This window comes from Thrips palmi, unplaced genomic scaffold (assembly GCF_012932325.1).
Source record: "Thrips palmi isolate BJ-2018 unplaced genomic scaffold, TpBJ-2018v1 HiC_scaffold_10, whole genome shotgun sequence".
Classification (NCBI taxonomy): domain Eukaryota; kingdom Metazoa; phylum Arthropoda; class Insecta; order Thysanoptera; family Thripidae; genus Thrips; species Thrips palmi.
This window is the reverse complement of record NW_023144621.1, coordinates 3,872,667-3,885,969: the sequence shown is the minus strand read 5'-3', so window position 1 is coordinate 3,885,969 and position 13,303 is coordinate 3,872,667. Positions and strand designations below refer to the sequence as shown.

Below are 13,303 nucleotides of genomic sequence, written 5' to 3'. Positions count from 1 at the left end.
CCACGTGACCCCACCAATGGATTCCTCGTTCGGAGAGCAATGCATTGGTGGGGTCACACGTTCGTTTCGAGTCCTATTTAGCGACTCTGCAGCTCAAATCGCGTCTAGAGTTTTGTCCGCATCCACCTGTCTTCTAGCCCACTGTGCGACGTGGAGGCGTGGCGGAGGGTTCGACTCGTTTCACAAAAACGCGCCCAATTAGACGCCTCCGCGTCCCTGCCGCCGCCGAGCAGTGCCGAGTGATCTAGTGTCCTTGGTCGCCCTCGCTGCGAGCCGGCGAGCTCTCCGGAAGCCTTCGGGCTGCCCGCCCCGCCCCGCCCGCACTGTAAAGACCGACGGAGACGAAGACGATTGTCTTTTCGGGCGCGTTGCAGTGCCGTGCCGCCGTGCCCCGCTCAGCCTCGGGAGCAGGCGGAACCAGGGTAATGAAGGCGCCCACTGCCTCCAGGAGTGCGTCATTATGCTAAGAGACACTGCCGGCAGCCGTCGTCCGAAACGGCCGCGGTGGTGTCCCCATGCCGACGCGCCGTCAGCTGCAGGGGTGGCTGTCCACGGGGTGCCTAGAGGTGGCCGTCAACGGGGTGCCTACAGGTGGCCGTCGACGGGGTGCTTGGAGGACGCCGCAGTTTCGGGCGCCACCACCTGCTCCTCCTCAACGCAGTTTTGTGTTGAGTTCGTCGGGCGCCTTGCGGGTAGGCAACCCGTCTCTGTTCAGGGCACCGGAGAGCTGCGGGCCTGCCTACCTCGCTCCCGTAAGGCGCGCGGGTCGGCAACCCGCCACACTGCGGCGTCTCGAATGCCTACCCTCCAGGCGTCTGGCAGTGTGCTAGTCTGCAGGCTGGCGGGCTGCATATTCGACATTCGACCTTCCTGCCGGGCGGCTTACTCCAAAATTCAATAGCGCCTTGCCTTCCTGCCCCGGGACTCTTTCGCTCCCCGGGGAGCCGTTTACCGGCCCGTTTCGTCATGAACGGCCCCCTGGTGACCTCCACGCGCACTACAGGGCGCAACTGCACGCGTGCGAGAGAGAGAGAGAGAGAGACACGCGGTACACAGTGGGCCAGAGGACCGGTGGGGGCGGCCAAACCTCTGGACGCGTTTTGAGCTCCACAGTCACTAAATGGGACTCGAACCTAACGTGTAACGCCACCAATGGATTGCTCTCAGAACGAGGAACCCATTGGTGGGGTCACACGTTTGGTTCGAGTCCCATTTAGCGACTGTGGAGCTCAAAACGCGTCTAGAGTTTTGGCCGCTTCCACCGGTCGTCTGGCCCACTGTGCGGTGCGCACCTTGCCGCCTCTCCGGGCCCCTGGGCAGCAGCGGCGGCGGGAGGGTCTCCTCCTCCTCACTGCCGCCACGAGAACCGAGTCTATTTTTACATTTTTTGTCCTCTTTTCTCCTCTCTTCGGAGGAAGTGAAGGGGCGGGCGGGTATCCTTTCATTTGCGGCCACTTAGCGTGAGCGTAGCGTTTTCTGCTCACGTCCACGGAGAGCGCCGTGCTGCGCCGCCACGCCGCCACGCCCCTGCGCCGGCTACCTGGCGGCCGCGTCCGAAGTGCGCTGCGCGTCGACGGCCTCCTCCTCGTGCTCGAGGACGCCGACGGCGCGGTCGCCGCCTCGGACGCGGCCGCGCCGCGATAGAGTCGCCCGGCCCGACGGGCCACGCGGGCCAACGCGCCTCGCCGCGCCTCTCCTGTTTTGTCTGACTTACGGCACGGCGCAGCGGCTCAGGGCTCCGCGGCGTGTTAGGCCCCTCCCCCAAACCGCACCGCCGAGGCAGCCGCGCAGCCGCGCACCACATCACGGTCGAGGCAATCAACGCAGCCAGCCTCCACACTCACCTCAAATTTCACGATGCGGATGAGCGGCGGGCAGGGCCTACCGAACTACCGACAGTGCAGTGTACCTGCCGGGAGACGCCAAGTTCGTTCCCCCAGGTCCTGCGCCCCGCTCCGCGAGTTGGACCGCCAGCCGCGCTGCCGGTGCCACGCCCGACGAGATGCTTTGACGCGTCCGATCGTATGTCAGAGACAGTCCGCGCCAACCTCCACGCAGAAAGCCCTAACCCAACCTAACACACACGCGTGGCTGCGGTTGTCATTCCCCGTCGGTCTCCGCGGTTATTCCAAATAAAGTGATTACCTCAAGGGAGAAATGCAAATAAACATGTCTTCCCTCCGGAGTCTCGGCGCCGACCGCGGTGCGGTGCAAGGCCCCTTGCCGGCGCTACGCTACGCCGGCTAGGGTACCGGGTACCCAAGGTACCCATTCCCATTGGAACGGTGCGGCGTGGATTACCACTAGGCAGTACTTTGAGTACTTTCTCGTTTGCCGTCCTGTCAGCACTCATCAGGAGTACCCAAACGGAGCCAGCGGTACCGGAGTACCGACGGAGCGCGGGGTGGCCGCGTGCGAGGCGCCTTCGGCTTCGGCTGCCGCGGCGCCAAAGACGCTTTGTTGGCTCTCGCATCTCGCAGCCCCGGGATGCCCTGGGACTGACAGGGAGAGGGACTCGTGCGTCCCGGACGCGGCCCCGCCGTCATAGTGCCTGATGGCGCGGCGCGCAGCCTGGCCCTGCCGGCCGGCTCGGGGCCGTGCGAACGCGAACGCGTTCCGATGGGAGAACGGAGCGGGGCAGGGCCAGCAGAGCAGGCCGTGTGGCGGTGCGCCTCTGTGGCACTGTAGTCTGATTCCGAGAGTCGTTTTCGTCGCTGTCTCTCGCTCCTGTACGGGCTGCCTATGAGTGCGAGAGTGACTGCGACGAACACGACTCTCGGAAGCAGAGCGCCGGGCCGGGCGGACTGTAGGACCAAGACCGTCACCCGCTAACGGGCCGACCGGTGGCGTTTTGGGCGTGTCTCGTTTTTACAGTGAGCCAAACGTCGCGCGGGCGTGTTGAAACACGAACTGCAATGTTCCCTTTCACCTTGCAGGAGAGAAGAGCCCCTTTGGAGCGCTGGGACGCTATGGTCATCTTGACCGTTCTAGCTGAAAGGATTGAGTAACTTATTTGTCGGCTTGCTCCATGTCCAGATGATTCACTTCAGAGACAGGTGAATTTGTGCCATTGATTTATCAATTCACTTGGGTTTCTAGAATGAAGGGTGCGTTTCAATCTTTTACTTGTCGTAAGTTCTTATGATTATGGTGGTGGGGAGAAATGAAGAAAGGAAAACAGTGAGGTAATTTTTGCAGCCCATCACTTTAATGCGTTGGCAGTCACATACAAGGCTGAGTTTTAGCTAACTGAGAACAAGCCACGATAAAGCTTTCAGTCTTTACAGTACAGATCATCGTTTTTGCAGTATCCAGGAATGTGGCTGGGAATTCATAGACAAGCTTTACAAAAAGACACAGCATACAGAACATGTACAAAACACATCTGAAAAATACATTAATACATTAACAGCTTAAAGCTGAGGAAATTAGGACAGAATGATAGAAAGAAGAAGGCGACGAAAGAATAAAATGGAAAGTGCAGAAAAAAACATGTCAAAAGTAAAAAAAAGGGGAAAGATAAAAGCGTCAGGATAAAGAGTCCTTGGCTCTAGTTCTCATCGACCTCCTGCTCCTGCTCTTCGTCGAATTCCGCATCTTCATCTGCGGTCGCCTCCTGGTACTGTTGGTATTCAGACACCAGGTCGTTCATGTTGGACTCTGCCTCAGTGAATTCCATCTCGTCCATGCCCTCACCAGTGTACCAATGCAAGAAGGCCTTCCTCCTGAACATGGCGGTGAACTGCTCAGAGATACGCTTGAACAGCTCCTGGATGGCGGTGGAGTTACCAATGAAGGTGGCGGACATCTTGAGACCACGAGGAGGAATGTCGCACACGGCAGTCTTGACGTTGTTGGGGATCCATTCAACGAAGTAGCTGCTGTTCTTGTTCTGGATGTTGAGCATCTGCTCGTCGACCTCCTTCATGGACATGCGGCCACGGAAGACGGCGGCGACGGTGAGGTAGCGTCCGTGTCGGGGGTCGCAGGCGGCCATCATGTTCTTGGCGTCGAACATCTGCTGGGTGAGCTCGGGGACTGTGAGTGCGCGGTACTGTTGGCTGCCTCGCGACGTCAGGGGAGCGAAGCCGGGCATGAAGAAGTGGAGACGGGGGAACGGCACCATGTTGACGGCCAGCTTACGCAGGTCGGCGTTCAACTGACCGGGGAACCTGAGGCAGGTGGTGACGCCGGACATGGTGAGGGACACGAGGTGGTTCAGGTCTCCGTATGTGGGGGTGGTGAGCTTCAGCGTCCTGAAGCAGATGTCGTACAGGGCCTCGTTGTCGATACAGTAGGTCTCGTCGGTGTTCTCGACGAGCTGGTGGACTGAGAGGGTGGCGTTGTAGGGCTCGACGACGGTGTCTGAGACCTTAGGGGAGGGGACGACGGAGTATGTGTTCATGATCCTGTCGGGGTACTCTTCGCGAATCTTGGAGATGAGGAGGGTGCCCATGCCGGAGCCGGTACCACCGCCAAGGGAGTGGGTGAGTTGGAAGCCCTGCAACAAATTAACAATTAACCTCAGGTTCACAAAGTTTGGATAAGTTACAAGTCTTTGCCGATTAAACAAGAATATTTACCTGAAGGCAGTCGCAGCTCTCAGCCTCCTTCCTCACGACATCAAGGACGGAGTCAACCAGCTCGGCACCTTCTGTGTAGTGACCCTTGGCCCAGTTGTTGCCAGCTCCGCTCTGTCCAAAGACAAAGTTGTCTGGCCTGAAGATCTGACCGAAGGGGCCAGAGCGGACAGAGTCCATGGTACCAGGCTCCAAGTCGACAAGGATGGCACGAGGCACATATTTGCCACCTGTCCCAACACATTTGCAGAAAATTAATCCACACAATACGGGTAGGATAGAGCCCTTTAATCTCACATTCTACTCTCGCTTTCCAGATTATGAATGTCACTGAATGAATGGATTGATTATGTACTTGAGAAAATGATAATGAACTTGAAAAAAGGAAAAACCAAACCCACTTAAATTTACGCAGCTCAAAAGTTAAGCATGAGAGACGTTTGCAAGGGGAACGAACCCACACCAGCCAGCCGTAATTTTCAACAGCATGTTAGGATATAAAAACGGAATCATAAAACTCCGGAGTGACTTTGCAAAAAGCTGGAAAGGAGCAATGCACCATGCTCATTTAAGCTAATAACCAACTGCCTTAGGCCAAATTCGTTAGAATTGATCAATTGTTAAAATTTCTGAAATTTTATAACATAGCCCAAGAGCAAAGACATAAGACTTGCCACAAGGGGTTAAAATAGAACGACCAAAACCAATTGAAGCCCAAATAAAGTAAGTTAGAGGCAGCTTATAGTAGGTTATTTAGTTAGCTCAAATGAACAAAGAGTGCGACAATTACCCTTACCCGATGCCTCATTGTAGTACACGTTGATGCGCTCCAGCTGGAGGTCGGAGTCGCCATGGTAGGCACCAGTGGGGTCAATGCCGTGCTCGTCTGAGATGATTTCCCAGAACTGAAAAAAGACAAAGGGCACCAAATTATTGCAGTGCAACAGTTAGGTAAACGCGCTGTACAGGATGCGTCAACAGCTGCTGCGGGTGGAGCCGGGCACTTCAAGGAGCGCCCCCTCCCCCACCCCAAGGTTCCCCTTCTACCCCCTCCCCCTCCCGCTTCCGAGAAGGCGACCGCGCGCCCCGGCGGAGGGACCGTCCCCGAGCCCGGTGGAGGAAAAGGACTTGACAGCGGAAATTACAGCTGCCGCGCCGACTGCCGACTCGTCCGGGCAAGTCGAGCCCAAGCCAGGTGTAAAGGCAAGTCAGCTGCATAGCGAGCGCGAGGCGCGCAGCTGTTCGCCACACTGCCATTGCAGGGCGGGCCGCTTCCCCGAAGCAAAGATAAAAGCCCAACACTGAATAACACAACGAACCACACGTCGCGGCCGCGGACAAGTCACGCATTGGACGACGACGCGAGTCCAGCTAGTCTAGCGCGGTCTGACAGCCGCGACGCGTCAAATGGGGCACGGCGCGGCGGACGCACTATACTCCAGCAGGATCAAACTCGCCGGCCGGCCGGCGTCAGGTCGGGCAGGGCGTGGCGGAGCGTGGCGCGATGGGCAACGAACTGCCGGCCGGCGGCGGCCGCCACGCCACGCCACGCCGTCCCGCCAAAGTGCGCGAAGCCCAGCGCAGCCCAGGGCCACAACAACCGTCAGCCCGTCGGCGAGCTTCGCGCGGCTTCGCGGCCGCGCAGCTTGGCGCCAAACCGCCGCGGCAGACAAAGAACCCGGCCCACAACAAGCAGGCCACAGACACGGCCAGCGGCCCGCCCATCGCGCAGGTCGCGGACGAGCAACAGATACTACACCGCCAAGCCGCGGGAAGTTTCGCGAAGCTCGGGCCGCGCCAAGCTACGCGAAGCCGGAGGCAGGCGAACCCCGACCGCGATCCAGTTAGGTCCACCGCACTCAAAACCACCAATCTCGAGTCCGAGAGCCAGAGCCAGAGGGCTCGGCCGCGGCCAGCGCAGAGGCAAAGCCAGCCGGCCAGAAAGTCCAGGGCGAGTCCGCGGACGCACAGCACACAACACAAGCACAGGGCACTTGACGCCTCACTGTCACTATCCACTTGGGGCACGATTTCCAGGGTAATCCAAGGCAGCGGGTAATCCGAGGGCTGCGGCCGTTGGGTCTTGAGGCACGGCAGGCACAAGCACAGCCCGGGCGGCACAGCGCGGCGTCGGGGCGGCAAGCGCTCGGTTCACAACACCGGGAACAGCAACTCCAAACTCACCTTGGCACCAATCTGGTTGCCGCACTGTCCGGCCTGAATGTGAACAATCTCCCTCATGGTGATAAATACGAATTAAGTTAAGCGGAGCGAAAGGAGAGAGGTACGCGCTCGACGGCCGCCTGAGACCAAGTGAAGCTTCGCCGGTACTGTAACGGACTTTCTATGTGGCCCGATTCGAATGCCTCCGCTCGACGCTCGAGTTGGCCGCTGCGTGTGCCTGGAAGCAAGCGGCGGCCCGGCCAGGAGGCCTCGCCACCCCCTCCACCGCCCTCCACCTCGCCGCCCATTGGCCGGCGCGCAGCCAATGGCAGCGCGGAATGACGTCAGCCCACAGACTGCCAACCTCGCGCCGCGGAAGGCACTACCAGGGTGGCCGGCGGGACGTTCGAACGGAGCGCGCGGCGAGCATGCAGGTAAGTCGTACTTACGCGCTGCGGAGCGGAGCTGCCGACTGTCGTTTCGTCGCTCTGTCCCTGTCACACTCATGGGGCGTCCCGTGAGGATACGAGAGAGACGGACTCTTCGGAATCACTCGACAGGGGCGCTCTGAAACCATGCTGAAACCAAGGGACCGATTTCAGAGGGCGGAGGAGCGAAGACGATCCACCTACTAACTGTTTTCGACAGCGACTCACTGCAGATAAAAATCAAACGTGTGCTGTCTTTTTTTGTGGGCGGTGGCCGTAAAGATTTTTTTTCTAAGTTTGTAACAGCATTACTGTATTTTCCCGTGCTCAAAACTGACAATTACAAAAAAAAACAATCCCAAGCAAAAAAAACCCTGTTGGCATTTTTTTTCTGTTTCCATCTGTCGAGCGCTTTTGCCCCGCCCTGCATCGAAGTCACGCCCACGGCGGGGACATTTGGTGGGCAGCGGTTGGTACCCGGGGGCCGGGGGCCCGGCGCTGGAAGGAGCGGGCGAACCAAACCTGCTCCACCCACGGCACGGCGGCGACTCGGCGGCCATCCCGTCGCCGGGGCCGCGTCCGCGACGTGCACGACGTCCGCCTCCAAGGAGTGCCTCGCAGGAGTGCCTCGCCACGGCCGGCGACACGGCGAGGACGCGCCGCCCGGACGCAGCCCGTACGTAGGCCGGTGCGCTGGTGGCAGTGGCGGCGCGCCGTTTCGAACGCCTCCGCATCGACCAATCCAGGAAAGAGCGGGCTGCCGTCGTGGCCGTCGTCGCCACCCCGAGAGTGCCGCGCCATGGCTGCGCCGCCGAGAGACCGACAGGACCGACACTCGGAAGACATAAGTGGCCAGTTTGTTTCAATGGCTTTCATACAGTGGCCGGGCGGAGAGTCCAAATTGCGCTGAGCGCGCTCGGCGCTATCAAGTGTCGCCGCGGTGTCGCCACTGGGCGGGGTCCTCCTCGCCGCTAGAAACGGCCAAGGACAAGGGGGCGTACATTTGGGGGCCTGGCCTCGTCTGGCCGCGCGAGGTCGTAGAGTCACAGAGCAGAGACGAAGGATGTTTTTATTTTTCCAGGGGCCAAATAAGTTACATCAAAAAATGACGGCGGGGCTGGAGCAGCTGCTGCAAAGAATGCCTCCAATCGGGTAGCGGGCCTGCTATGCGACTGACTTGACTTGGGGGAATTCCCACGGGGAAGGCGATCCCTCCAGGCGAAAGGGTTGCCAACCTCAGCTTGCCGCAGGGAGGGAGCAAAGCCCACCGAATCGTGGAAAAACTCTGCCTTGTGGCAAAACTGTCGGGATTTTGCGTCTCGCGGTTCAGGGTCGCCGTCCGGGGCCGTCGGCCGCCAGCAGGAAGACGGTCTTGCATGGTCTTGCACGCCTCCGGCCGGCCCAGGCCGGGGCTCAGGCCGGGGCTCAAGCCCACGCCCGGCGTCGCCGCCGCGCTAAGTCCCCACGGCCGTCCTCGCCCGTCCTCCGAACCCAGCCCGTCCAGTGCGGGGCAGTGGCGGAGGCCGTGGACGTGGAGGAGGCCGTGGAGGAGGCAGCGCCACCGATGCCCACTCCACGCCGAGCCGCCACACCGCATCACACCGACCTTATCTCACTTAGGCCTCGGCCCGGCAGGGCTCTGCGCGCTCTGCGTCGGCCGCCAAATTTATAGAGTCCTGCTGCCGTTGACCTGGCCGAAGTCCGCGCGATACGCCGCCCGCCCGCGTTACCCCGTTTAAGTCGCCGGCTGCGCTGGGCTGCGCTGCGGAGGGTGGCCGGTGGCCGTCGACGTCCTCTGCCTGGGCGCCTGGGCGGTCGGGGCCGTCGGGGCGGTCGCATCCGCATCAATACTCATCGACCGATGCATAATCCATCTTTCTTGAGTGGCGCGGCTGCACGGGCGTAGGCATGGCCTAGCGGACCCGCCGGTCAGGAACACGGCAGCAAACCCTTGAGCAAACCTTCGGAGAGAAAAAAAATCAAAAACTTGACCCGTTTAAAAAAAATTGAAAAAATAATTAAATTATTTGTTGCCTCGCTGTGCCTCGGAGAAACTCTCGATGGAGTTCAAAGATGCGCGCGCTGTCGCTGCGCAGCCATTATTTTCCAAAAAATCTTGACGCGTTTCTGCGAGTGAAGGGTGCTTGCCACCCCGCGGTCGGAGCGGTCGTACGAGGGGCGACTTGGAATGGGCCGCGCTGGCCGGGGACGCGGTCGCACAGGGTAGCCTGGAACGCCTGGCCTGCGCCCTGCACTGCGAGCACCGCAAGGCACTTCTTCTAATTTACGACCGCGGGGGGCTGAAATTTATACAAGCGGGACGACTTATACGGTCCAGGAACGTTGCAGATATATCCCCCCGCGACAGCTGTGCGCCATGGCTGGCCCGCCATCCGCCTCGGCCAGGCACCGCCAGGCACCGCCAGGCACCGCCAGGGCTCGCCGCAAGGATTTGTCGTAGGCTGCATCGGGTTAGAAAGTACCGCGGAAAAAGGCGGCCGGCAAAACCAACAGGCGGCGGCCAGGTTAGGTTAGGTAAGGTCAGATTAGGTTTGGTTGGGTTGGGCGAAAAGTAACGAATGTTTCGGGGTGGGGAATCGGGATGTCACAGAATGATCCGCGGCCTCGCGATCTGCGTGTACGTCGCGAGGGAGTGGGTTATCCGAACAGCGTCGCTCTGTCTCTCTCGCACTCCCGGGGCGAGCCGGGGCGTGCCGAAGGGGTGCGAGAGAGGCGAGTGCCGCTGACCGCGTCCATCGATCCGTTTTAGTGCGCTGACCACCGCAAGCCGAGGAAAAAGGGGCAGGCGGAGGGAGAGAGAGAGCAAGAGCAACACTGTGTATGGATTAGTGGGATTCCGAGAGTCGTCGCTCTGTCTCTCTCCCACTCCCGGGGAGTGCCGTAGGGGTGCCGCAGGGGTGCGAGAGAGACAGAGCGACGAATGCAGTGTTCGGCATCGGCCTGCTCGATTGAGGGCAGCACCGATTTGCCTGCCCTCTGGAGGCGTTAGTGCCGGTCAGGATCTCGGTGCATGGCATGGCGGCGCGCTCCTGGCTCTGATGAATGATGTCCGGAAGCACCTCAATCCGTGCTACAAATAGAGGTGTCTCTATTTGTTCCAAATCGACTTTTTTTAAGGCGAGTACAGAGATGGAGACTGATTACATTCACGACGAACAATATCATTTTACTGACTCTTCTTCCCCGACGTTTAAGACCGGCAAATAATTTATTAAGTATACAAGGCTCCTGCGCACGCCATAGTTAGCGAGTTTCTGACGCGTTTCAAATGAATTACATTTAACCAGCAACGGTTATTTTTTAATTTTTTTTTTGTTACTGTAGTATAGGCTGTCCACGGTGGAGATGTGTGCGTGGCGGCAGTAACGTGTCCGTACTTGTCGGTACCGTACCTCCCCCCACCCCCTGGCGTCCGCACCCTCGTCCCCGGGGTGCCACTAGGGTGCCACCCGCCGCACCCCGGCCAAGCCAGCACCCCCCAGCCAGGTAGAGTCCGTCGGCGGCGAGGCTGCCCAGGGGCTGCCCTGCCCCAGTTGTGTGGCCCCAGTTGTGTGACGCGCGGAGAAGGGGCCCCATCTATTCTCATTAATTCGCTCCCTTTTCCTCGACTTTCATGTTCACCTGTGTGTGTCCGTGGGCGGCCGCGCACGCGCGCGCACGCGAACTGCGAACCACGCGGCGGCAGGCCGAGCGGCAGGCGGCCAGACAAGGCTGGCAGGCACAGCGAAAAACCAACGGGTTCCGAAAAGCGCAAGCAGGGCGTAGAGAAAAACATAACAAGTTCGTATTCGAATGACTTCGGACTGTGTTTGCCGCCGAATGAAATAACAACGAGCAACGAGAATGGAATCGGCGAGAGAGCGCGAGTGCGAGAGAGCGCGCTGCTGCAGCCGGACAGGTATGGAGGGTGCAACATGGAGCCTGCTCCCCCCCTCCCCACCTCCGGCCCGTCCCCGTCCTACTTACCTTGTACGGACCCAAGTGAAGCGGCTCTGGGCCCCTGGGTCGCGCCACCCGGTCACCGTGTCAATAAATGCGAATAACAAATGACTGCGAATAGCCTGTCCTTGTCTGCGAATAGCGCGATGTGACGGCTGGAAAACTGCCGGGAAGCCACGCAGGCCGCCGCTCCTTTCCACCGATTCCTCCAGCCGTCTTGCATGTCGGATGGCCAATTATGCAGTGGAGGAGCAGAATCGAAACGGTTGTCACGCAGCCGCGGTTCCAACCAGCTGCTGGCGTTCCTAACTCAACGTAAGCCAACCCCATCCAACCTAACCTAACCCCCTGAGTGCTCCCCGCACAGTGGGCCAGAAGACCGGTGCAGGCGGCCAAAACTCCAGACGCGTTTTGAGCTCCAGAGTCGCTAAACAGAACTCGAATCGAGCGTGTGACCCCACCAATGGATTCCTCGTTCGGAGAGCAATCCGTTGGTGGGGTCACACGTTCGGTTCGGGTCCCATTTAGCGACTCTGGAGTTGAAAACGCGTCTAGAGTTTTGGCCGCCTGCACCGGTCTTCTGGCCCACTGTGCCCCGATCGGCTCCTTCCCGTGAGCCTTGACGTCATATCGCAGGGGCTTGCGTTCGAGGGCGCGGCGGAGTGCGGCCCCGCCCCGTCTCCGTCTCGTCTGCCCGCGCGGCCAAGAACGGCGGGAGAGAGACGGCCAACAGGGCGCGCTCGCGAACGCACACCAGGTGTTCCGGTCGCTGGGCAAGGGAAGGGAGTCTTCCATATCTACCATGCGATGCGATATGCTCTCAGACCCACTGTCCCAAATAATCCAGAAAGCGATGGGGAGATACGCCCATGCCCGCCCGGGCTGGCTGCCTGCTGGCTGCCTGCCGGCGGGGCCCACGACGCTTCAGAAACCGCGCTCTTTCTAGGTCGGAACAGTTTTGATGGCATTGCCAGACATTTGAGAGCACAGCTTTTAGGAACGTAAAGACGATTCCTGCGGCAGAGGTGGAGGAAGAGGAAGTGACAAATTGTTTGACTGACAGACAGATAGGCAGGCGCTGTGCACAGCATGCTGGTCTTTAGGCTGGGCGTACACACTCTTAGAATTTGATGCCTCGCACGCGACCAGGCGGCCTCCAACGACTGCCAAAATCTGTCCGCTTCCGGTCATTGTCTTTCCGGACCAATGGACAAGTGACGCCAAGGTTCGTCATCAGGCAGACTACTGAGAGGCGGAGGAATCTTAGTCTCCGAAATATTGAAACAATTTTTTTCTTTATTATGCCGGTGTAAAACGCGTGTGCGTGTGAGTGTCGGCATTAATGTATGAAACGACGAAGTAACGAATGAATGGCTCTCCCCGCCCCACGCGCCCCACGCGCTCGCGGACAGACAGGAGAGAATCCCCCGATATTTACGTCGCTTTCATCGCTCCGTCTCTCTCGCACTCGCGGGGCGCTGCGTGCGTGTGCGAGAGAGACAGACACACGGAATCCGCCGCTGCAGTGGGAGTCCGCGGAGAGCGTCTGGGGCGCCAGAAATGGTCGGACCGGTTGAATCCGCGACTCGATCCGCGAGCGCGGTGACCGGCGGGTGGGTCACCAACCGAAAACTGCGGGTTCGAGTTCGAAACGGGCGGGGGAAAAAAGAAAGGAATGCGTGGTTCGGACGCTGTCCGTTACTCCAGTGGGCTTCAGAAAGCTCGGGCGGCGAAACCGTCGTCAGGATTTGAGGGTTCGGGTATTCAGATGAGCAAAAGTGGTCTAGAAACGCGACAGTTTCCGCGGAAGTTTGGTTAGGACGGGTTAAGGACCTGCAAACGGGAAGTGCCAGCCCTTCCACGCGACTGGAAGGGCACGAGAAAAAGACAGGGACAAAAGGCGGACAAGCGTGGCAACGGAGGCAGCTGTCTGCTTCGGGCCTTCGGGCTGTCTGGCTGCCGGGCTCCCTAAATCGTCGTGTATATAATCAAATGAGCGGTGCCATGCGCGGCCGACGGGCGGGGCGGGTGGCCAGGGGGTTGGGCTGGGCTGGTACGGCCAGGTTGTGGGGGGGGGGGGGGGCTGCGACTGGGACGTCGCGGCACGGCGCCGCCGTCGTGGGCGGGACAGCCGAGGCTGGCAGCAGACTGATTCCGAGAGTCGTTTTCGTC

General features: G+C 59.7%; 1 protein-coding gene across 2 annotated transcripts; it reads right to left on the bottom strand.

The window, feature by feature from the left end:
• Positions 1–3,186: 3,186 nt before the first annotated feature.
• On the bottom strand, positions 3,187–6,994 carry LOC117648265 (tubulin beta-1 chain). 2 transcript variants are annotated; one of them, XM_034390688.1, is made up of 4 exons: positions 6,765–6,994; positions 5,371–5,485; positions 4,584–4,810; positions 3,187–4,501 (listed from the first exon to the last, which is right to left on the bottom strand). In XM_034390688.1, the coding sequence occupies exons 1-4, from the start codon at positions 6,819–6,821 to the stop codon at positions 3,551–3,553; spliced, it is 1,350 nt and encodes a 449-aa protein (XP_034246579.1). In that variant the 5' UTR covers positions 6,822–6,994; the 3' UTR covers positions 3,187–3,550. The 2 variants fall into 2 exon arrangements, with proteins under 2 accessions (XP_034246579.1, XP_034246589.1); XM_034390698.1 differs by having other exon boundaries at positions 5,377–5,485; positions 6,765–6,993.
• Between the last annotated feature and the right edge of the window lie 6,309 nt (positions 6,995–13,303).

Bases quoted from the DNA above. Each gene is read 5' to 3' on its own strand.
- LOC117648265 (XM_034390688.1), bottom strand. From the start codon at position 6,821: ATGAGGGAGATTGTTCACATTCAGGCCGGACAGTGCGGCAACCAGATT. The intron at 4,811-5,370 runs GTAATTGTCGCA...GTGTTGGGACAG, and splicing joins CAATGAGGCATCGGGTAAGG to GTGGCAAATATGTGCCTCGT. The intron at 4,502-4,583 runs GTAAATATTCTT...AATTTGTTGCAG, and splicing joins AGAGCTGCGACTGCCTTCAG to GGCTTCCAACTCACCCACTC.